At 42.1% G+C, this 22,734-nt stretch overlaps 1 protein-coding gene across 1 annotated transcript; it reads right to left on the reverse strand.

Moving 5' to 3' along the window:
• Positions 1-9,184: 9,184 nt before the first annotated feature.
• On the reverse strand, positions 9,185-15,644 carry LOC118080839 (alpha-1-antitrypsin-like). Its single transcript, XM_035106720.3, has 5 exons — positions 15,227-15,644; positions 13,505-14,210; positions 12,313-12,583; positions 10,605-10,755; positions 9,185-9,563 (listed from the first exon to the last, which is right to left on the reverse strand). Exons 2-5 carry the CDS (start codon positions 14,172-14,174, stop codon positions 9,360-9,362), a joined length of 1,296 nt encoding a protein of 431 aa, XP_034962611.3. The 5' UTR covers positions 14,175-14,210; positions 15,227-15,644; the 3' UTR covers positions 9,185-9,359.
• Between the last annotated feature and the right edge of the window lie 7,090 nt (positions 15,645-22,734).

Genomic DNA, 22,734 nt, shown 5'->3' on the forward strand with positions numbered 1-22,734 from the left:
GAAAAGAGGAGACTTTCACTTCTTGGAAATCTGTCAGAAGTGTCCATGCATTTTGTCATTGTGTGAATGTCATTTTCAGAGATGCAATTGCATTTTGAAGTTGGAGGCTTTGAAGAGTTCTAAGGCATGGCTCGGAATTTAGCTGCACATTCGTGTTATTTGCACTCTTCTGCTGGGGTTACTGATTTGCAGCTGGGACAGATAAAAGGCCTTGGAAAGATTTTGTTTGTTTGTTTACAAAATGTATATAAATAAAAAAAGTTTATGGAGAAAATTGAATTTAAAAACTTGAGTGGTGTTACCAAACATTGAATAACATATGCCTGTTTCCATGCGAAACAGTGCTGTGTGTGTGTGTGTGTGTGTGTGTGAGAGAGAGAGAGAGAGAGAGAGAGAGAGAGAGAGAGAGAGAGAGAGAGAGAGAGAGATTGTGTATGTCTCTCTGTGTTAAGGGCAGGGCTTTTTTTCAGCTGAAACTTACCAGAATTTAGTTCTGGCACCTCTCAGGTAGGCACCATTGCCATTAAAAGAGACCAAGGGAGGCATTCATGTTGAGTTCCGGCCCTTCTTTTTCTAGAAAAATAGCACTGGTTAAGGGTATGCAATCGGGTGTCATCCTGGCTCCTCACATTTCTGCAGCTGACCCCTGCTTGCTACTGGTAAGGAATCCCTCGCAGTTTTTTACCAGGATAATGCATAGTATTCAAGGTTACCCACCCTGGTTGGGTAATGAAGCAAGATGATGCATGCCACAAGGCCCTGACACTTCCAGACCAGTTTCAGTGCATTGTCAACAAATGCAACATCATGCTTTATCTCATGCCTGGGAGTTGATGGGGTTCTTCCACTTATCAAGGGAGGGAAGGACAGGCAGAGTCTGCATGCTGTCAATTGTTGTGTTGAAGACCACGTTTTCTTGGTAGTGCTCCACTTTTGTGCCCAGGAAAAAAAAAGACTTTTCTGGGTTTTGTTATGACCCTTTCTTCAGGGTTGGCCCAGTACATTTTAGTAAGGTGGGGCAACAAATAGCCCACACCAAGACTTGACTCAAGGATTGCAAAGTTATTTTGGCACTAGAGGCAGAAAATCCCACCAGTTAACTAACTAATAATTCACTATCCTTTCATGACACCCCAAAAGCAGTTGCCTGAGGCGGCTACTTCACTTCACCTAACAGGAGGGCCTTTTCATATCATCCCAATATGCATAGATGAAGCAGCTTTAAAATACCAGGAATGTCAGAGCAAGCAGATCTTTCTTGCAAATGCACACTCTCTCTCACTAGATGGCAGACTTTACCCATTTCGCACAAGTTTCCCCGCCCAAATGTGAGAGGCTCTTATTTATTTTGTGTATGGACAGGTGTGTACCCTTGAGGTATAAGTAATTAGGTTTCTTTAAAAACAACAACAATATCTCTGAAGGTTTTTTTTGTGCGTGGGGGATGTAGACTTAATAGTTGGCTGCATTACTTTGTGCAATGGGGTCATTGGTGCTTTATGTAGAGTTTCGAGGTTTAAATTATTGTTATCTTTGTGTATGAGCAATGAGGTGTATCCACCTAAAAATGAGACATTACCATATGACGACTTGCTCACAAATTTTAGAAACTCATGGGGGGGGGGAATACGCCTGCTCTCTCTCTCTCCCCACCATTTATAGAGAAGCTTCCTGCATTCAGACAGACTTCTGATTCTCTGATATAAGCATGAACTTGACAACCCCCAAAGTAATACTTCTGCAAACACAAAAAGGGAAGAAGATTTAAGGGGAGGGAAAATGGAAAGAAGTGGGAATTATTTAAGAAATTGGGGGACCAGCAGGTGATGAAGTGGATAGAGCAAGGGGTGGAGTGGGTCAGAGTGGGAGTGGGGTAAAAGTTGCTAATTTATGGGATAACTGGATTGATAAAGATGGTTTGAATCTGGATTGTTATAAGGAGCTTGTCGAAACTTCTGGAGATACTGACTCCAAGGGAGGGGGGGCTGAAATAGATGTAAAGGTATTAAATTTGAATAAGAAGTTGAAATAGATTGTATGGATATTTTTGGGTATGAAATATTGGCTTTGGAGAAAAGTAAAGGGGATTAGTTGTTAGACTAGGGTGTTTGTAATGATTAGTATTGATAAATGTTTAAATGATTATTATTGATAAATGTTTAAGATATAAGAAATGTTAGATGATTTAAGAAATAGTGAGAAGTGTTTAAGATAAATGAAAATTGCATGATTTAGTTATAATAACGAACTCAATGAGGGGGATGTGAGGAAGTCTACAAAGTTAAGAAACAAGATTAAGATGTTATATATTTTTCCTTTTTCCTTTTCTTTCTTTCTTTTTTATCTTTTTTCCATTTTTGCTTTTTGGGGCATATTTTTCTATGTTGTTTTAATATGAATAAAAATTATTTGAAAAAAAGAGAGTAATACTTCTGCAAACACTTGTGTATGATGCGGATCCATGTGTGTGTGCACGACCCACAACTAATTCTGGTAATGCTATGCTGTAGAAATCCCTTCATGAGTTCTCTAGGGCATAACTTCCTCTCCCTCCCATACAAAAAGGCCGGGATGTGAATACATACACAGGCACGTCCCTCCCTATTTCATTCAACATGCACACAAGAACATGACCACAACAGAAGACTAAAATGAGATGTGCAGTAGCTAGGGATGGGGGAAGAAATTTGGTTGGCTTTGCATTTAAAGGCAAACCCATTTAATCTGCCCTTCCCAAAAGAAAATGTGAACAGAAAGACAGTGCTCTGAATTTTGCAACGTGGTTCTCCAACCAAGCAATGGGTACAACAATTCATTTGTTAAGGTAAAGTGTGTATAAAAATGCACACACCAGAGAAACTAATGTTGATGGTGCTGGGGCCAGTGAGTGGGCTCAATATTGGGCAGTTCCCCATGTTCTCTCTTCCTCACCAGCCTACAGCGTAGCTCAGTAGCTCAGTGGCAGAGCCTCTGCTTTGCATGCAGAAGCTGCCAAGCTTAATCTCTGGCATCTCCAGGTAGGGCTGGAGTCAGAAACTCTGGAGAGCCACTGCCAGCTGGCATAGACAAACCTTTGGCAACCTAGTGCCACTCAAGATGTTGTAGGACTACAGCTCCCACCAGCCCCAGCCAAACAAACGCACCAATATTGAAACAATACTATTCAAACTTATTTATTTTCCAAAAGGACCTTCTAAAAACAATTTAAATAACCTCCTGAAAGCAATCAGCTCCTCCCAGACTAATACTGCCACTAACACAATTTCTATCCTGCCCTTCCTCTCAGAGAAATCCTGGACAAACATACACAATAGCCAAAACTACACAATACAAAACAAAACATTTAAAAGCAGTTAAGAACGCCCTTTTTAAAAAAGCCACATACCTTCACAATTAATAACCCCAAGGTTGCTGGGATGAGTAAGCAAGAGGGAGCAAGAATGTTTTTATATTCCTCCTGGATGTTACAAGGGAGTCTGAGATGCTTCACCAGCGACGGCCATCAATGGATGATGAACTGCTACAGCACAGAATAAAAATAAGACTTCACTGTGTGTTGCTGTTCCTTTGGTTCATCACAGAGGCAGGAACAACCCCCTGGAATCTGACTGCATCATCTCCCCTGCCTTTTCAAGCCTCCTTGGCAGCCTGTCTCCTTAACATCTTCCTTAGTTTCCTGTTACTACACTGCAACTCTACTCTCCTCTCACTTCTCTGTCTTTTCCCTACCTTCCTTGCACAACTCCAATGACCCTCCATCTGTTTTGTCCCAACCTCCCTCCCTCCGTTTGCTTAGTCAATCTCCCGGCCAGCTCCTCTCAAGCCTTCTGCAATCTCCCCTTCACTGCTTTTGCATCTCTCATAAGGCACTGTCTCTCTGTCGGGTCTCATAATAACCTCCCTCCACCCGCAGTTCCAGGTTGCCAGGCTCCTCATTTGCATATTCATCCTCCCGGGCAACACTCTGCACAAGTGGTGGTCATCCCCCTCCCCACATAAGAGTTCAGATTTATTTATTTTACCAAGTCTTTACTGTACATGGCTTAATCCATCTATAAATCTATAAGTGGTTTCCGTAAAATAGTCTTAAAAAAATTATAAGAAGATACCAATAAAAGCAAAAGACTTTGAAAACAAAGTTATCGCATTATAGATAACATCCACAAACTTTAAGAACTACTATACATAATAAAACTGCATTGCCCAACACAATTTTTTTTAGTAGATAGGTCGCCCCAAAATTTTCAGATGGATTGGGGAAATGAAAAATGAATGAACAAATGAACAGATTGCAATGTTCTGGAAAACCTCTTGCCAATGCATAGCACGTCTTCTGGGTTAATCCTTTTCAAGTTTTTATTCCATTTTATTTTACTTTATAACCATTTCCCTCTTCTTTTAGACCGTCTGATAAGATCTCTTATATCTTAGTTTAACTCTGCCGCCTGCCATTTGTTTAAACGAATTTTTCAAATTCAGCTTTCTCTCAATTTAAGTTATATTTCTGTCTCTGTTGATTGACAACAAAAGTTTTAGATCTGTAAAAACTGGGGGGGGGAGAGGCTTTACTTGAATACCATCTTTCATCTGTTCATATGTCACTTGTGCATCATTTTAAAACCAGTCTTGATACCTGTTAAAAATTCTGCTTATATATCTCCTTCTCGGTTAAAGTCTTCATCCTTAACCACTTGTTATGAGTTTTTTGGGTGGGGGCAGGTAGGCTGTATATCAATACCCTTCTAATTCCTGGATCCAACATGTGTTAAAATCTACAAGGAGCTTTCTGGTGAGGTAATGGGCCATTAAGGAAACAAAGGGAGTGGCTCTGAGACAGATGGAAAATGGGTGAGCCCCCCTCCCTCAGCTGGCTGGTAGAAGGACAAAGGCCAGAGTGGAGCAATGTAAGCTAGAAACCGAAAAGCTGAAGGCTGGGAAACCAGATAGAGAGTGCCATATATATATATACACACATACATACATTTTTATTAGCTTTTACAGATATTTTCCAAACAAACATCTCATCTCATCTCATCTTAAACAACATTTTAACTATTTTAGCCTCAGACTTCCATCAACCACGTGTAATGATTTTCAAACCTCATCTCTTAATCTTGCATTTGTTATCCTATTACTTTTTAATAATCCATAACTTAAAATCCATTCTCATAAATCTTTTCTGCAATATTTCAAATAGTTCTCCTTACAAAACTTCTTGTAGTCCTACAAGTGTAGTCAGCTGGTTACCATTGTCTTTCGGATAACTCGTATAATTACTCCAATCTTTCAAAAAAATTCTGGTCCCGCCGGTTTTGAATTCTCCCTGTCATCTTATCCAATTCTGTGTAGTCAATCAATTTCAACTGTCATTCCTCTTTCATCGGTAGTTCTTCCTGCTTCTATTTCTGTGCCAAAAATACTCTTGTTGCAGTTGTCACATATAAAAACAGTTTTTATCTTGTCTTTTAATGTCAGTGCCTACAATACCAAGTAAAAATGCTTCTTGTTTTTTTTAAAAAAATGTATATTTCAACATCTTTTTCATCTCATTATAAAACATTTCCCAGAAGCCTTTCACTTTCTTACATTCCCACCATGCTTTATTTTGGATTGAATCCAAGGCTGTGGCTATGGGAAAAGCATAGCCAAGAACATAAGTCAGTGTTTTCCAGTGTCTATTAATCTAAAGTAGTGCCTGGACTAAGACTAGATATGTTGCAAGGAGCATAAACAATATGACATGTGCATACTTACAGAATATCCAGAAGAATCTTCTTGCATTCAGCAGGTTTCTGCTCCTATTTTTCTTAGTGCATATTTTCTATGCACCAAATGCCCAGTTTTCATAATTAACCATTAAACAGAACAAACAAGGATTTTCCAAGGAAAGCAGAGAACCAAAATGTGATGCAATTTGTTTTTAGTCTTCTTGCATATTGCACAAAAAGGCCATGAGATAAGGGCAGAAGAAAAAGCTTTGAGCCAGGGAAGGTGAATGTGTGTTCCTCTAGATGTTGTTGGACTTCAAGGCCCACCATCCTTAACCATCGAGTCTTTTAGCAAACAGCAGAAATTAATAAATGGCAGGATGTTGATTATTTGGGATATGAAGGGCAAATACATGCTGCAGAGTAATTCCTGGACTAGCCTATGCAAAACGACATGACCAAGCTAGGGCCATTAAGAAGCAATTCAAGGTCATTGAGGGCCATTGGCAGGGCAAGAGAACTATCCTTTGCCCCTTCCCTGAAATGTGAACAGAAACAGGGTGATTGGATTACAGGTAGGTAGCCGTGTTGGTCTGCCGTAGTTGAAACAAAATAAAAAATTCCTTCCAGTAGCACCTTAGAGATCAACTAAGTTTGTTATTGGTATGAGCTTTCGTGTGCATGCACACTTCTTCAGATATCATCTTTGGCCCCTTCATGAGAAGGGAGCCATGGTCGTTCAGGGGTGGGGCCAAGGCATGGGAGGGGAGGGGCCACGGAGTGAGAATGTGAGCGGGGCTAAAGGGCCAGCGGGCCCAATGACATTGTGGAGGCGGCGGCAGCGGCCACCTTGTGCTTCTGGGGCTGGCAGCGTTGGCAGCTACCCTGCTTGGCTGGACAGGACGGGAGGGTCGGGCAGGTGAGAGGGGGTGGCAGGGCGGGCGAGGCAAGGCAGGGCCGCAGCCACAACGGCTCTGAGGCGTTGCTGCATATCAGCATAATATTTCAACTATGTTGTGGGTTCAAGCCTTAGAAAAAAATGTTGGACTAGATGACCCTTGTGGTCCCTTCCGACTACAATTCTACGATTCTATTGATATATTACCATAGCATATGCATCATTCTGCTTTCTTGAATTGTCCTACTCCTAGGCATAGCAGCCAACTCCTAGAGGCCTAGGTGCCCCCCCCCCAAATTACTGGTAAATACCGTATTTGAAAGAGTCATCCCCCCCATGTTGATGGGCTTTCTATGTGGGGCTTATCTGCCCCCCCCGTTTTTTATTAAGGATGGAAGAGGGAGGGAAGGAAGGAAGAAATAGGGAGAGGAATAACTCATATTTGTGGGTGCCTCTGGGTGACACTGTGATGCTGGAACTCTGCAGCAAGAGGAAGATACCGGTACACCTGTATAGGAGCCTTGTAAGCAGCTTTCTCTCTGCTTGATTTACAGCAGGCACGTCCAACAGGTGGATGCCTGTAGTAGATCACTGCTAGGTCACTGGCACCCCTAAAAAAAGCTCACCCAAAATTTTCCTCCTCCCTAAAAAAAGCTGAACTATGACCTGAAGCCCTAAACAAAAATGGGCCTCCCTCCCTCCTAAAAGAAGCTCAACAAGTTTGACCTAAACCCCAAAAAACAGGGCTTCCCTTCCTTAAAAAAAACTCAACAGCTTTGACCTGAACCCCCCAAAAGGGGGTAGATCACTCCCAGTTTTTAACTCTGTGAGTAGATCAGAGTCTCTTGGGAGGTGGCCACCCCTGATTTACAGTATACAGATGCAGGAGGAGGGGCAGACTGGAACACCACTGCTTTTTATAAACATCACTGTGTCTGTCAAAGCTACAGCCCCCCTTTTCTTATTCACTTCCTTTTAGCCTTGTAGCCACCTTAGTCAAATTGAATCCTCTGCACCCTCATTAAATCGCCAATACTGTAGAACTCTTAATGTGATCCCTGAATGTTCATTAACAACTCCCACTGAAGAACAATAGGGTGAAGTGTTGAGCTATCGAATCTTGCCTGGGGATATCTTCCCCATTGTCTTAACTGCTTAACTACTGGTAGCCACTTTGCTTTATTTATTTGATGTGTTTTTGTTACAGCTGTGTCGTCGTCCCCCAGCAAGTGGAGACTGAGCTGCTCTTGCTAAAGCAAAGCCCTTTCCACTTCAGTTTTTGGAGGGGGAAAGTGCTGGTTATGGCCTGTAAAATACATTAATTTTTTGCTTCTAGGGGGGGGGCAGCTGCCCCCTCCTGCCCCCCTGCCTACACCCATGATGGAGGGCACAAGGAGAAGGGGACGACAGAGGACGAGATGGTTGGACAGTGTTCTTGAAGCTACCAACATGAGTCTGACCAAACTGTGGGAGGCAGTGGAAGACAGCAGTGCCTGGCGTGCTCTGGTCCATGGGGTCACAAAGAGACAGACACAACTAAATGACTAAACAACAACAAAGGTGCTACTGGAAGGAATTTTTTTTAGGATGTTTGGAATGTTCCCAAGGTAACGGTGTGATGTTACAGAAGAGTCTGGGCCCTTTGGCAGGAGGTCTGTGGAATAGAAAAGGCCATCTGTTTCATGGATGGGGGAAAGCCATTAACATTTCCTTGCCTTAACATTTCTAAAAGCAATTTTCTATAAAGAAGACATCACCATCATCTCCACCCCAGGCATTTGCTGGAGTTACACATTGTCTGCCCTATCGATTTGCTGTTGTTTAGGGAGAGAGGTGTTTAAAAGGTTAAGGCAATGGAGACAGGCAAATCGTTCTTCCTGTCCCCAGTTGAAGTAATTCCCAAGCACCGGAATGTTTCAGGCCCCTGTTTCAGCAAAAAATAACCTTGATTCTGGCTGAATCATTTCAAACAGATCCACTCTAAACCTAATATTTTGTAAGGCCATTGTGCTTACTCCTTTTTTCTCTTGCTCCCCCAACCCAACATTATGCATCCAGGGTTGGCTACAATTGCATCCATTACACAGAGCATATTAGCTGCCTTCATTGGTGGATGCTTGAATGGCAGTGGTGAAGGCAGCCTCCCCAGCTACCCTCCTTCAACCCACTCTCTGGTGTTTCCCATCTGGTGGAAGACAGAGCTGTGTTTACCACATGACCTGGCTTGCACCTGCCCAAACTAGCTTGCAGCCCTGGGGTGTGATGGTGAGTGCCAGTTTTGAAGGAAGATCTAAGCTCTCGGGCTTCTGTTTCTAAAAGGATGACTGGTTCCATCTCGCTCCTTGCATCTGGCAGCAAAATATATTCAGCAGGCCCGGATTGATTCCCTCATTACTTGATCCCGCAGAAATTATAGGGATCCTGAGAATTATGCCTGGTCCTGTGGAGCTTTCATTTTTTAGAAGCAGGGGTTGTTACAGGATTCAGCATTAACCACTGAAACAGAGATATCTTTCCATAGCCAGAAACATGCTGCAGGCCACAAATGGTGTAAGAAATATAGTCTACAAGATTACAATATTTTCAAATAATTTTATTCCAGCAGTGATTTGTGCTCATTGCCTTATTTAATTTCAAAGCAAATGGGGGATAACAGATAACACTTACTGGGGTTAGGCTAGTACAAAATGAGGAAATCCATGTTTTAATGATCAGGGGAAATTGCAATGGGAAATTTCGATCTGATCACGAATTCATTTTTCAGTTGGGTTCACAATTTTCCCTAGGAAGAGGGCACTGTGTGTTTTCTTTTCCATAATTAGAAACAGGTAGGGTCTGTTGATTTTAAGGATAGTATTAGGAGCAAGACCTCCAAACCTTGGTGAAAGCTCTATAACTGTGGCTCCAGCGGCTTCAGTGCCACCCTCATGAATGTCCACGACAGCCTTGTGAATGGCCTGGAGGGAAATAGTGACATATTACTTGTCTTCATATGTGATGGAGGAAAGCCTACCTTAACATGTGTGCTGAATGGGTAACTACCTCTGTCTTCCATGCAAATATCCAAAAGTTCCAGGTGCCTCTGGGTTCTAGTACAATGAATGATAAGAGCTTCCCTCTTTCCCCCTTCTCTACCTCTATCATGCCACTTATTTGCCTCAATTCTCCCTGCCCCAGCAATGAAACAGAGAGTTCCTTTACCCCCATAATCGATTTAGATGCCCCTTTCTGAAATATCATGTCACCTCTTATTTATTTATTTACTTTCGTTGTCCCTACTTCTACATTGTAACTTCTCCTATAGCTCAGTTGGTTAGAGCCTGGTGCTGATAATGCCAAGTTTGCAGGTTCGATCTCTTCATGCGAAAGCTGGTTGGACTAGATGATTCTGACAGTTCCTTCCACCTCTACAATTCTACAACTCTACAGTTCTACAATTCTATAGGCCGTTGCTTTACCCTATTATTGTTTCAGATGGCCTTTGCTGAACTATTTCCTAGTCTACAGTGTTCTCTTTAAGGTGTGGTGATTTGAATTGTACGTAGTATTCCAAATGTCTTGGCAACATAGATAAAGAAAAATGCATTGCCATCACACCCACAAGATGACTCAGGACACAAACGTATGGAAGAAATATAATGATTCTGAAGACCTGCAGAATAAGGAATTCACATTACCCATAACAAAATATAGTCTGGGCATGGAAGCTACCTAATGCAGAAGGGATGAAAGCTCTCCTTATTCCTGGGCATGTTTACATGCATTGCCTGAGGTGGTGGAGACAAAGATTGGAAACAATCCTCCCCCTTTGCACTGAACACCTTGGGTATATGAATTTGACAAATGACCTCGCACATGCCGAGTGAAAGGGCACAAGTAATAATAATAGCAATAATAATGCCCACAACCAGAACATCTCTCATGAAATGCTTTTCTAAAGTGCTTGATTAAAGGTATAAGACAACAATATTCAGGAGCAGTCCCCCTCACATACTTACTGTGGAAACTTTCAGATCGGGTTCCTCGGTAATTCCAGACAGGTCAGCATACTTGTCGCTAAAGACATCAGTCACACCCATTCTCTGCAATATGCCTTTGACATCATAGGATCCAGAAATGGAAATTTTTGGAAGGTACAGGTGCATTTCTCTGATTAACACATGGACAGCAAAATCCAAACATTAAATTATGAGCGCAAATAATTTTGTTTAGATTACCTCCAGAAGTGCAAATAACATTGGTATGTACAATTAAACAGGGACAAGTAGTGGATTTGTATGCTGGTGGTATCAATAGCAGGGCGGTTTCATTGCTCACCTTCTGCTTCTGTTATTCATCTTCCATAGGAGCCTTTCCTAACCTAGTGCCATCCAGATTTTTGAGACTAAAATTGCCATCAACTTTAGTTAGCTCATGATGGGCAGTCCAATCTGGAAGGCACCAGGTTGGGGGAGGCTGCACTTTAGCATCAAGGAGGACCATAACTGGAGGAGAAATGGTGGTTATGAAGAACTGACCTCCATACAATGGATTTTCACTTGGAGCCTGTTGACTCTGGAATCTCAAATTTCTACTATATATTCCTGCGTATAAGATTACTTTTTAACCCAGGAAAATCTTCTCAAAAGTCGGGGTTCGTCTTATACACTGGGTCGTATTTCTTATACGGCGAGTATATCCCAAACTCTATATTTTAACTGGAAAAGTTGGGGGTCCTCTTATACGCCGGAATATACGTATAACTGAAGAGCCAAATTCCTCATGCAATGGATCTCTGGGAGCCACACCCCTAATATTTCACCCAAAAGCACACTTCAAACTTAATTTGTTCCAAAACAATACATTTATATTAATTTTAAAATATAAACAAATTGGTTGTGCGTGTATGTTTACTGTATATATCGGTGGCTTACTGCAATTTCTGGAGAAGATGATCAAGAGGGTTGAGGCCAAACAACTCCAGACATTTGTAGATGGGACTCTACAATCCCTGCATCTCTCTCCTTTAATTCCTATAGTTCCAGAGGTGTCTTTTATATCACATGAAAGCTCACGTATAATGAGGATCTTAATGATTAAGAGAATATTGTGAAAATGGAATAAGCTGCCACGTGAATGCTGCCTACGACTATGCTATATTAGATGGATCAATGGTCTGACTTGGGATAAGCAGCTTCCTATGTATCCAAGTTAGGTTTCAAAACTGATGACTCTTGTCCTGTACTATAAAGGCATTAGCTATAATAAAGGTAGTGCTGTGCCAAATCCCACCCCCATTCCCCAAAATTCCTCATCCCTTGAGAAAGTGAGGGTGTTTCTTTCTGATTATTTCTCATGGCCTGCTTGTAAAACAGGGGTGGGGAACCTCTGGTTGACCATATGTTTTGGACTACAACTCCCATCCTCCATGACCATTGAATGTGCTGGCTGGGGCTGGTGGGAGTTGTAGTCCTACAATATCTTGAGGGCTATAGGGTCTCCGCCCCTGTTGTAAAAGATAGGAAGAGCAAGGGCACAAATCTCCACACTTCCATCCTCATGAAATGTCTCATAATGTCTCCTCCCATCTCCTCCACCGCTCTCTTTCTTGGGGTGGTGGTGGTAGTTTTGTATTGCCCTCTCTCCCCAAAATGGCCAAAGGAGAAATGCCATGGAATACCAGCTTAACAGCAGCAGCATTTTAAAAACAGCACATAGAAGACTTACTCATATATGAAGGATCTTTTACATCTGTCCAGAAATTCCATGCTCAAGCCATCCTCCACCTGCTTCATTTTCCCTTCATCTGGCAGAATGAAAACTGCACTGGCATCTCCTTTGTATGGAATTTCCACCACTGAGCAAGACAGCTCTTCATCATGGAGAAAGTTGTAATAGCCATTTCGATACATTAGGTTGACTTTCACAGTTGTATTTGCATCCACAAAAAAATCATCTTCCTTTGTAAAGTGAGTGCTGAAAGGATATTTCCAATGGGCTTTGAAGGGAGAAAAGAAAAGAAAAGTTCCAAGAACTGAGTAAATGGATCGTGAAATTCACCAGGGCAATGAATGGAGGGCAATCTTTTTAAGCCGAAGGGCTTCATTTTCTCCTGGGAAACCTTACAAGGGCAACATGCCAAGGGGGAGTTGGCGCCAGAGGTAAAAATGGTCAGAGAAAGACTTCCCCACCAATCTCTCTATTCTTGACCCAGGGAATCGGGAGGTATTGCCACACTTCAAGGACACATTCCTGCCATGCAAATGCATGGAGGATGTGGAACAGGAAGGCTGAGGGATGCAGCCTGGGGGATACAATTCTCTGTGTTGAAGAAAATACAGAGCAGGGCCAGTGGGAGACATGACCCCGAGGAAGGGAGTATGGTCTGGGAAGAGTCCCGAGGAATGGATAGAGAAGTCTGGAGGAATGCATCTAGCCTGTGGAGAAGAGGTTTCCTACCCCTACACTACCAAAGCAAAGATAAGCACACATCTTATCACATCTTATTGCCCATTAGAAGTATCCCTGCTTCCATGTTGACTCTTGTTGATGTTGAACAAGCTGAAAGACCCAACACATACAACCAACATAAAAGAATGGGAAAGTTTCTCTACCCCCCATTTCTTTAATTAACCCCCCCCCCATGATTCCATGCTGTGACTTTCATTCTACCTCAAAACCAAAACTCCTCTTAATTACTGGTAATTTTATTATACCTGCCTTTGTGCCTGTATGGCTGTTAATTTGCATCTACAAAACCCCTTTTATTCTGAAGATGCCTGAAGATGATTTTTATTTTTTATTTTATTCCAATATTGCAATTACAAAAGCCAATGGCAGAGCAAAGCAGATTAGAAGATGCCTGGAGATTTATTTATTTTTACAAACCCCCAATTTATTTATCTTTCGTTCAATATACCTTTGAAGAAGACGTAGTTCAGTAAAACCATCACCGTACTTGGATCAAGCTCATCAACCGCATGGGGTATTTTCCCATGAGTTTTGGCCTGCACATAATCATTTATTTGGGTTTTAGCTGCCGATGAATTCTGGAAGTCGGATGAAAAGGCTTCGGCGCCATACAAGGTTTTGACATCTTCCAGGAATTTCGGAAGTATTTTCAGTGGCTCATCTATGAATAAGGCAATCCCTGTGTTAATCTGGGCCTTGTTGTTTGGATCATTCAGGGCACTGATGAGCTGATGGAATCCTTTGTGTATTTTGTGCTCTTCAATCTCTGAAAGGTTAAAAGCAAGTCCTTTGTAAATTTGGCTTTGGGTTTCAGACTTGGCACCCAGCGTCAGTGCTGCGAAAGTGCTGGAGATGCTGACTGGAGAGAAGAAAATATTCTTGCCAGCTTCACCTAAAGCTATGTGTTTGTGGAATCTAAATGCAAAGTTGGCATTACTGGGAGCAATCTCATGAGCGTACGTCAAGTTCTGAGCCTGTTCTTCTTCCACAGGAGGATGTGGGTGTTCAAATATAATTTTATCTCCATGACCCTCAGAGTCCTTAGGATGTCCTGGAACATGGTGACAGTGAACTTGGAGAACACTCAGTAGTGAGGAGAGGAAGATTAAGGCCTTCATTAGGATTGGTAAGTATTCTTCGACAATGAAAATATCCTGCAAACAGTAAAAGAGCCATTTTTAATCAAATTATCCTGTTTAACTCTGTTTAAAGGACAGGGTTTTGTTCAAGTTTTCAACCCACTGGACATGAAATAGTGGGTTGTGCTAGTAATTCACACAACATATTTCATCCATGGAGCATGTGAATAGAATAAGATATTTCAAAAGTTAGCTATGCTGATTTGTGTAGGACAATGACATTTTGATGTTTGCATCATTATCAAATCATCTTCCTGCAAGTAAAAATAATTTGATTTTCTTTTGCAGACTTGTGCGAAGGGGCTGACTTTTCAGAAGTCTAGTGGGTTTTTTTTTTTACATTTCCGTGTACTGGGAGGGTCCATCAGAACATATCAATAGAGCTCTGCCATTTACTTCAGTGGGACTTGAGAAATACCATCTCTGTCCCATTTTTACCTACCTAGCAAATATATTTCACCTGTCTTGTGAATAGTGCAGTTGAATAAACATGTCACATTTTTAGAAGCTGGATGCAAGGTTTTTTTCTTTTTCTTTTATTAAAAAACAGCAAGTCTGCATTGTGCCCAGTCTTTTTGTATAACGCAAGGAATATCCAGCTTGTGCCCTGGCCACATATTGGTTAAGGTCCAGTGTTGGGACTGGGCTCTCTCTGGTTGCACTGTGCCACATTCTGCAGAACTTTTGAGCTTCCAGTTTGGGGTTAAATGTGCCCTACTCAGGTTGGGACAAATCCCCATGAAACCATGCATTCTGAGATATTGCATCCCAAATGGTGATCTCTGCAAGAAAAACAAGTATCTAGTCCATCAACAAAAAATGTTGGTGGTGGTTAGTATTTTTGTTATGTGTGTGCTTGAGATAATTGGTCATTCTGACTGTCGTGTATTGCATCCCTGATTTTGTGATAAACCAAAGTCAGTGAGAAGGGATAGGAAGGTGGGGGAAGAGGGAAAGTGGAACTATCCTGTTCTCATGCATAGAATTCAATAAAACATAAAGAGAAAAAGAAAAATGTATATCATACTTACAGAATCTCCAACTGACTCTAGTTGCTATGTGACTCCTTGCTTAGTTTTGCATCAGACTTAAATAATACTTAGTCTTCAGCATTAACCATTAAGCAGAACAAACATGAATTATCAAAGGGACAGAGAGCAGAATGTGAAGCAATGGATTTTTCAAGTGGTCTCTAGACTTTGCACAATGGTATCAGCAACCAAGATAAGGGGTCCTTTGAATGGCCTACAAACCTGATGGCACCAAGCCATCTTGTGGCCCTGGGTTTCCTCTCACACTCTCACAAGTTTTCACAGATGGAAATAGCTACATTTCCTCATGTAAATCCCACTGACCACTACCCTTTCCTTCTGATTCATGTGGGTACAAACAATACTGCCACATACAGCTTCAGCATACAGCAAGGGGCTATGAAGGACAGAAAGCTGAATAGCCATAGGCACAGGTTGTTTTTTCATCACTCTACCCTGTTGAAGTTCGTGGTCCAGGAAGAGAGAATAAAATACTGGAAGTAAATCACTGGCTGCACAGGTGGTGTCATCAGGAAGGGCTTGGCTTCTTGGATCATGGTCTCTGCTTCCTTGAAGAAGGACTTTTGGAGAAGATGGGCAGCACTCCACAGCGGTTGGCAAGAATGTGTTTGCTAAGAGTGTCACAAATCTGATCAGGAGAGCTTTAAACTAGATCCTGAGCGGGAGGGAGACAACAATACAGATGACAGAGGAACATCTAGGACTGAGGATAATGATGCTGCTCCAGAAACCTGCCAAAGGGCAGGAAATGACAAGAAGGAAGCAGCTGGAGGGAATGCCTTATGATTTCAGTTGTCTCTATACCAATGCACAGAGTATACCGTGTTTCTCATATTATAAGACATGTCTTATATTTATTTTTTCCTCAAAAAAAACACACTATGGCTTATTTTCAAGGGATGTCTTATTTTTTTCCTCCTCCTCCTGCTGCGGCCGGCATTGCTGCTGTGCCTATCACTATGTCTTATTTTCGGGGTATGGCTTATATTCCTTGAATGCTTAAAAATTCTGCTATGGCTTATTTTATGGGTATGTCTTAAAATATGAGAAACAGGGTAGGAAGTAAACAAGATTAATAATAGTTATATGTAAAGGATGTGTTTAATTGTGAAGAAATCCATGACCTGGAGCATGGAAAGTAGATTGAGAGTATATGGGTAAAAATAATAGGCCAATGGCCTCACTGTGGGTGTCTGCTATAGACCGCCAAGCTAGACTAAAGACTTGGATTATGCCTTCTTAAAGCAGATCACCAAACATTACAAAAGGAAAGATATAGTTGTTATGGGAGACTTCAACTACTCCAATACCTGTCACGACTCTGCCAAACATGTAAAGGTCAACAAATTCCTCCATTGCCTTGCTGACAATTTCCTTTCCCTAAAGGTGGAAGACATGACAAGGTCTTGAGCCTGGTCCTCATAAACAGAGAGGAACTGACTAAAGATCATATAGTTCACAAGCACCAGTACATCCTTTTGATTGAGACCATCAATGACATGGGCTATTTCCTCATGACTTTTTCTCTGTACATAATCATTAATCTGTTTTTCAGCCTCTGTGGAATTGGAAAAGTGAGTCAAAAAGCCTTCAGCTTTATACAAGGTTCTGACATTTTCCAAAAACTGAGGGAGGATTTTCCTTAAACATGTTATGAACAAGGCATTCCCTATGATCACCCAGGCTTTGTTGCCTGGATGGTGAAGCTTAGAGAAGAGCTGGCGGGACTTCCAGTCTGGCGCCATTACCGATCGGCACGGGATTCCTCGGGCTCCGAGGTCCCTAGCGCCGCTGAGGAAGGGGTGAGCCGCTCGGGCGACGCGGCCACCCTGAAAACCCTCAGATTGGGCGTTCTGGAGTCGTGGAGATCCAGCAGTGCTCCGTGAAGTCCCAGTTGATGCCCGGCAAGCTCTTTTTTCAGAGCCCCGAGAGCAGTCAGACCGGGACGGAGCTTTGGATCCATTCGCTACCTCAGCGGCGTGAAGCCCCAAGCCAACGGCTTTGCAGCGTCAGATACCTCCAAAACACAATTTGGGCCGTGAGTACAAATTTTGGATCTGAAAAGAATTTGATTTGGCCAGGAAGTGGAGTAAAAAAGGCAACGGAGGTCGCTCCCCCCCCCGTATCGAGAGAACTGTGTGACAGCTAATTTGCCTTTAGCGGAAAGAACAATACAAAGCAATGAAATCCACCCTGTAAAGTGGACCTAAAAGCTCTTCCCTTGGCAGCAGAACCAAGGGAAAGAGGACTGATTTGTTATTGTGGATCTGCAAACATTGAAGGGAGAAGGGAAAACCTCCCTGTAACTCGGGAATGGCTCCCGGGAAGCCGTGACCAGCTGCCATTACGTTGCAACAAAGTATCAGCAAGAAGGAAATATTTATTTGTTTGGATTGCCTAAATTTATGGATTATAGAGAACGCGGATGAAGGTAAAAAATCGAGAAGTCGGAACGATGTGGCGGAAATAATTTTAAAATAAGAGTAAGGAACAGTTCAGACTTATTTTTCAGAAGTTAATTAAGAAAAGAGAAGAAGAAACAGCACAATCTCGAGCACAACAACCCATGCCAGGCTTGTAATACGAGAAGACAAAGGATGCAGCCAGACAAAGCACATAGTCTACAACTAGATAAGAACTGGATACAGCAGCTGCTGGAACTGGCCCAAGAGATATTATGCGACCTGCGCAAAGACAAAAGACTCAGTTCAGAGGAAGAGCATTTTCCACTACCAAAGGAAACCCCAAAGCCACAAGCAAAAGACACGGGAAATAAGAACTTTATCACAATAGAACGAGCAATTCAGGAGGAGCAGAAGAATTGGAACCTGGGGCAACCGGTGAGAGAGGGAGCATAGGTCTTAGATTTTAACCAACATGCTCGGGAAGAGGAGGACATTTGGGAACAGGTTTGCCTAGTGAGAGAGGGAGAATCTGCCCCAAACAGAGACTATGATGCTTGGGCAAAAGATGTAGATGGGGCATGGAGATGCATTCCTCTAGTGGGAGAAGGGGAGCGCTATCCATGCAATGGACAAATTGTGGGAACAGAAAGTGTGAAAAATGAGAATTGGCGCGGGAGATACGTTATAGAATTTGTACAACAGAATGGGAGGGTGGGAGAGCAGCATGGGTTGGGGTGGACAAGAGTTGGTGTGGGATGAAAGATGCAGTGAATTTTAATTGATGGATGGATTAAAAAGGTCTGAAACTGGATTGTATTAAGGCTGGTCGGGACACCTAGGGAAATGTTTTCCGGGAAAGGGAGGGGGGATCTAGGTGGGATTGTATTATTTTTGAGATGAATGTTAGAGGAGGAATACAGTGGGGTACTTTTGGGAGAAAATTAAAGGCTAAAAGGGATTAATTAGAGATAGATATGTGTATGTATGATTTCAAAAAGATTGTAATGTGATATTATAAAATTAAGATATAGATTTGTAATATTAGATGGGTTCCCCCCCCCCCCCGCATATTATGAAAGCTGTCTGAATGGGATTTAGAGTAGACTCGGAAAGGGTGGGACGGGGAAGTCGGGAAGTTATAGCCAAGTAATATGAATAAGATTGTTGTCTTTTTTCTTTTTCTTTCCTTTTTTCTAATTTTTATGGTATTTTTTCTTTTTCTTTTTTCTTTTTTCTATTTTTGGTATTTTATCTGTGCTTTTGGGTTTGGGTAGATATATAACAATAATGGAATGTTTTTTTATAAATGTATTCTTTTTTCTGAAAATCTTTAATAAATATATTTGAAAAAAAAAGAAAAGAAGAGCTGGCGGAATCCTCTGTGGATCTCATCCTCCATGATCTGTGACAGGTTAAAAGCAAGTCCCTTGTAAATCAGTCTAGGGGTCTGAGATTTAGCCCCAAGGCTGAGCGTTGCAAAGGGTGTGGAAATGCTTCGTGGTGAAAATGCTTTGGGCAGCTGCCTCAGAAGCAATTTCCTTGTAGAATCAAAATGCACAACTGATTCCTTGTAGAATCAAAACACACAAAGTGCCAGACACTTTTTGGTCGGAATAGTGTCAAAGGTGGACATTGCTTTTTAGATTGATTTTTATTTCCATGATCAGCATGGTCTTTGGGCTGCCATGGGTCATGATGACAATAAGCTTCAAGAGCAAACACTAAGAAGAAGAAGAAGAAGAAGTAAATGATAGACTGCCCTGGAACTTGTCATTCTTCTTCTGATAAAATAAATCACATAGATGACATTTGTCAGGTTTAGCACTTCTCTCACACAAGACACGACATGCTGGCAGTTCGACTAGTTGAGGTTTATTTATCCACAACAGGCTTACAGCACGCCGAGCTTCCCACAACTCATTCCTCAGTGAGAGTCAGTTGACTTGACTGGCTTCTGGCCCCTTCCAAGGCCAGATATATTCCAATCCTGCCCCTGTTTTCTGCTGGTCTTCCTTTCTTCTAATCACTTGCTCTGCCTCCTACTTCTTGAAGACTCAGGTGCAGCCAATTCCCCCTCCTCTGAAGTTGAATCCAACCCCCTACCACCATCTGCATCCTGCTCCTTCATCTCTGTGCTGCTGCGAAAACTTACAGGCAGCATTCCAGAGTGAGAAAGGCTTATTTCACTTTCGTGGTGTGAATGAACCAAGTTCCTATTTTCCTCTGCCTCTTCCTCCCCCTCTGCAGAGTCCTCTCTGCCAGCCATGTCTCTGACAACATTAGAGGCTCAACCAACTGCTAAATGCTGACAGCCTCCTAGTTCGGACTAGAGCTGTTTGGCAAAGAGCTGTGTAAACAAGCCCTTTGGAAAGCCAAAACTCAAGGTTGTCCCCCCTCCCCCAAATAAACTGTATTAAAGATATACACGCATAGAAAAATACACACACACTTTACATTTTACTACATAGAAAAACGATTATATTTGTCCATATTTACATTACAGTATATGTATATTTCGTAAATTCAACAAGCAATTTCCATTCATCCTTAAAACCTTCTTCCCCCTTCTGTCACTCAATTAATGATTCCCCTCTTAATTAGGCTAACTTGGAATTATTCAATGAAGCAGTAGCTTCAATTTCCCCTTAAACCAACATATTTATGTAAGGCAATGTTTCCTCTTTAATTTCAATTGTATAGCACCTACACCCATATCAAAAATATACTAAAATCTGTTCAAAAGCACGTCAAAGTGCAAGTAGATAAATAGGAACCGCTACAGCGGGAAGGTAAATGGCGTTTCCATGTGCTGCTCTGGTTTGCCAGAAGCGGCTTTGTCATGCTGGCCACATGACCTGGAAGCTATACACTCGCTCCCTCGGCCAATAATGCGAGATGAGTGCACAACCCCAGAGTCGGTCATGACTGGACCTAATGGTCAGGGGACCCTTTACCTTTACCTTATACCCCACTTATATCATTTTTTTAGTCTCCGAGTCAGAAAACATAATTCATTATTATTTTTTGCAGGGACACTGGTGAGAGAGCTGTTAAAAAATAATAATTTGATTTTCACTCCCAGTTTTGCAAATTCTGGATTATCTCTAGCTGTTCTTAATACTAAATCTTTTGAATTATTCAAGAAAGTCATTAGCACATCTCTATTCAAGTCCTTTCTTTTAGCATATGCTAGATTTATTCAATGTGCATTCATTACTTAGATATCATAAAAACCAGAACCTGCCAAAGTTGCAAGTGGATCACCCGAAAAGCCTGTCATATTATCCTATTTGGCTTTTCCCACTATCCTAATTTACAAATATAGTTTCTTGCTTTTGTTTTCTGATATTTTAACCTGCTCTTATAAATATTAAGCAGGCTTCTGCCACTATTTTCTTAACCATTGATATGCCCCAACTGCCCATTTTCATAATTAACCATTAATCAGAACAAACAAGGATTTTCCAAGGAAGGCAGGGAACCAAAATGTGATGCAATTTGTTTTTCGCCTGCTAGCGTGTCCCTTCATTTTGCCCATTGAGGCCACGAGGTAATGGCAGATTGAAAAGCTTTGAGCAAGGGACAGTGGGCCTGTTCCTCTAGATCAGGGGTCAGCAAACTTTTTCAGCAGGGGGCCGGTCCACTGTTCCTCAGACCTTGTGGGGGGCTGGACTATATTTTTTTTGGGGGGGGGGGGAAATGAACGAATTCCTATGCCTCACAAATAACCCAGAGATGCATTTTAAATAAAAGCACACGTTCTACTCATGTAAAAACATGCTGATTCCCAGAACGTCCATGTGCCGGATTTAGAAGGCGATTGGGCTGGATCCGGCCCCTGGGCCTTAGTTTGCCTACCCATGCTCTAGATTTATAGGCATGTCAAACATGTGGCCCTCCAGATGTTTTGGCCTACAACTCCCATGATCCCTAGCTAGCAGGACCAGTGGCTGCAGAAGATGGGAATTGTAGTCCAAAACATCTGGAGGGCCGCATGTTTGACATGCCTGCAGAATGTTGTAGGAGTACAACTCCCACCATCCCTGACCACAGACTGTGCTGTCTGGAGCTGAGGGGTGCTGGGATCCAATAGCATCAGGAAGGTTTCCCTATACTGATGTCTAAGGCAAATGTGACATGAAGGCTGGCAACATCAACCTCACCAAGTGGGATTCCCTAGTGGGCAACTGCAGTAGTACAGATGAAAGTTTAGGCCACAAAATATTGCTTTGGTGCCTATATGAGTTTTGGCAGTCATTTGCTTCAGAAACCCAGTCCAACTACCATGAATCATAGAATCATAGAATCATAGAGTTGGAAGAGACCACAAGGGCCATCCAGTCCAACCCCCTGCCAAGCAGGAAACACCATCAAAGCATTCCTGACAGATGGCTGTCAAGCCTCTGCTTAAAGACCTCCAAAGAAGGAGACTCCACCACACTCCTTGGTAGCAAATTCCACTGCTGAACAGCTCTTACTGTCAGGAAGTTCTTCCTAATGTTTAGGTGGAATTTTCTTTCTTGTAGTTTGAAGGGCTAGCTGAAATGCCCCCTCCCATATTGACATACTATTTCTGGTCTTTGCCCCTTGGAAAGGAAATAATCTGTTTTCTGGATGGAGGGAAGCTTCACATTTGTGGTATATCTTCCTTGCCTTAATGTTTCATAAAGCCACCATTATTTCCACCCCAATGATTTGCTGGAGTTACGCATTGTTTGCCCTATCATCTTCCTGTTGTTTAGGGTGAGAGCTGTTTCACAAGTTAATGCAATAGCATATCTCCATGACCCTCAGAGTCCTTATGATGTCCTGGGACGTGGTGACAGTGAACTTGGAGAACACTCAGTAGTAAGGAGAGGTAGATTAAGGCCTTCATTGGGACCGGTAACTATTTTTCCTGCAGGCAGTAAGGCAATTATTTTTAATCAAATTATCCTGTTCAACTCTGTTTAAAGGACAGGGTTTTGTTAAAGAATTGATTCCACTGGAAATGAATAGAACTGTTGAAATGGTGGGTTAGGCTTGTAAATCACACAATATGATTCATCCATGGAGCTTGTGAACAGCATAACAAGACATTTC

The sequence above is a fragment of the Zootoca vivipara genome, chromosome 1, assembly GCF_965207765.1.
Source record: "Zootoca vivipara chromosome 1, rZooViv2.hap1.1, whole genome shotgun sequence".
Taxonomy (NCBI): Eukaryota; Metazoa; Chordata; class Lepidosauria; order Squamata; family Lacertidae; genus Zootoca; species Zootoca vivipara.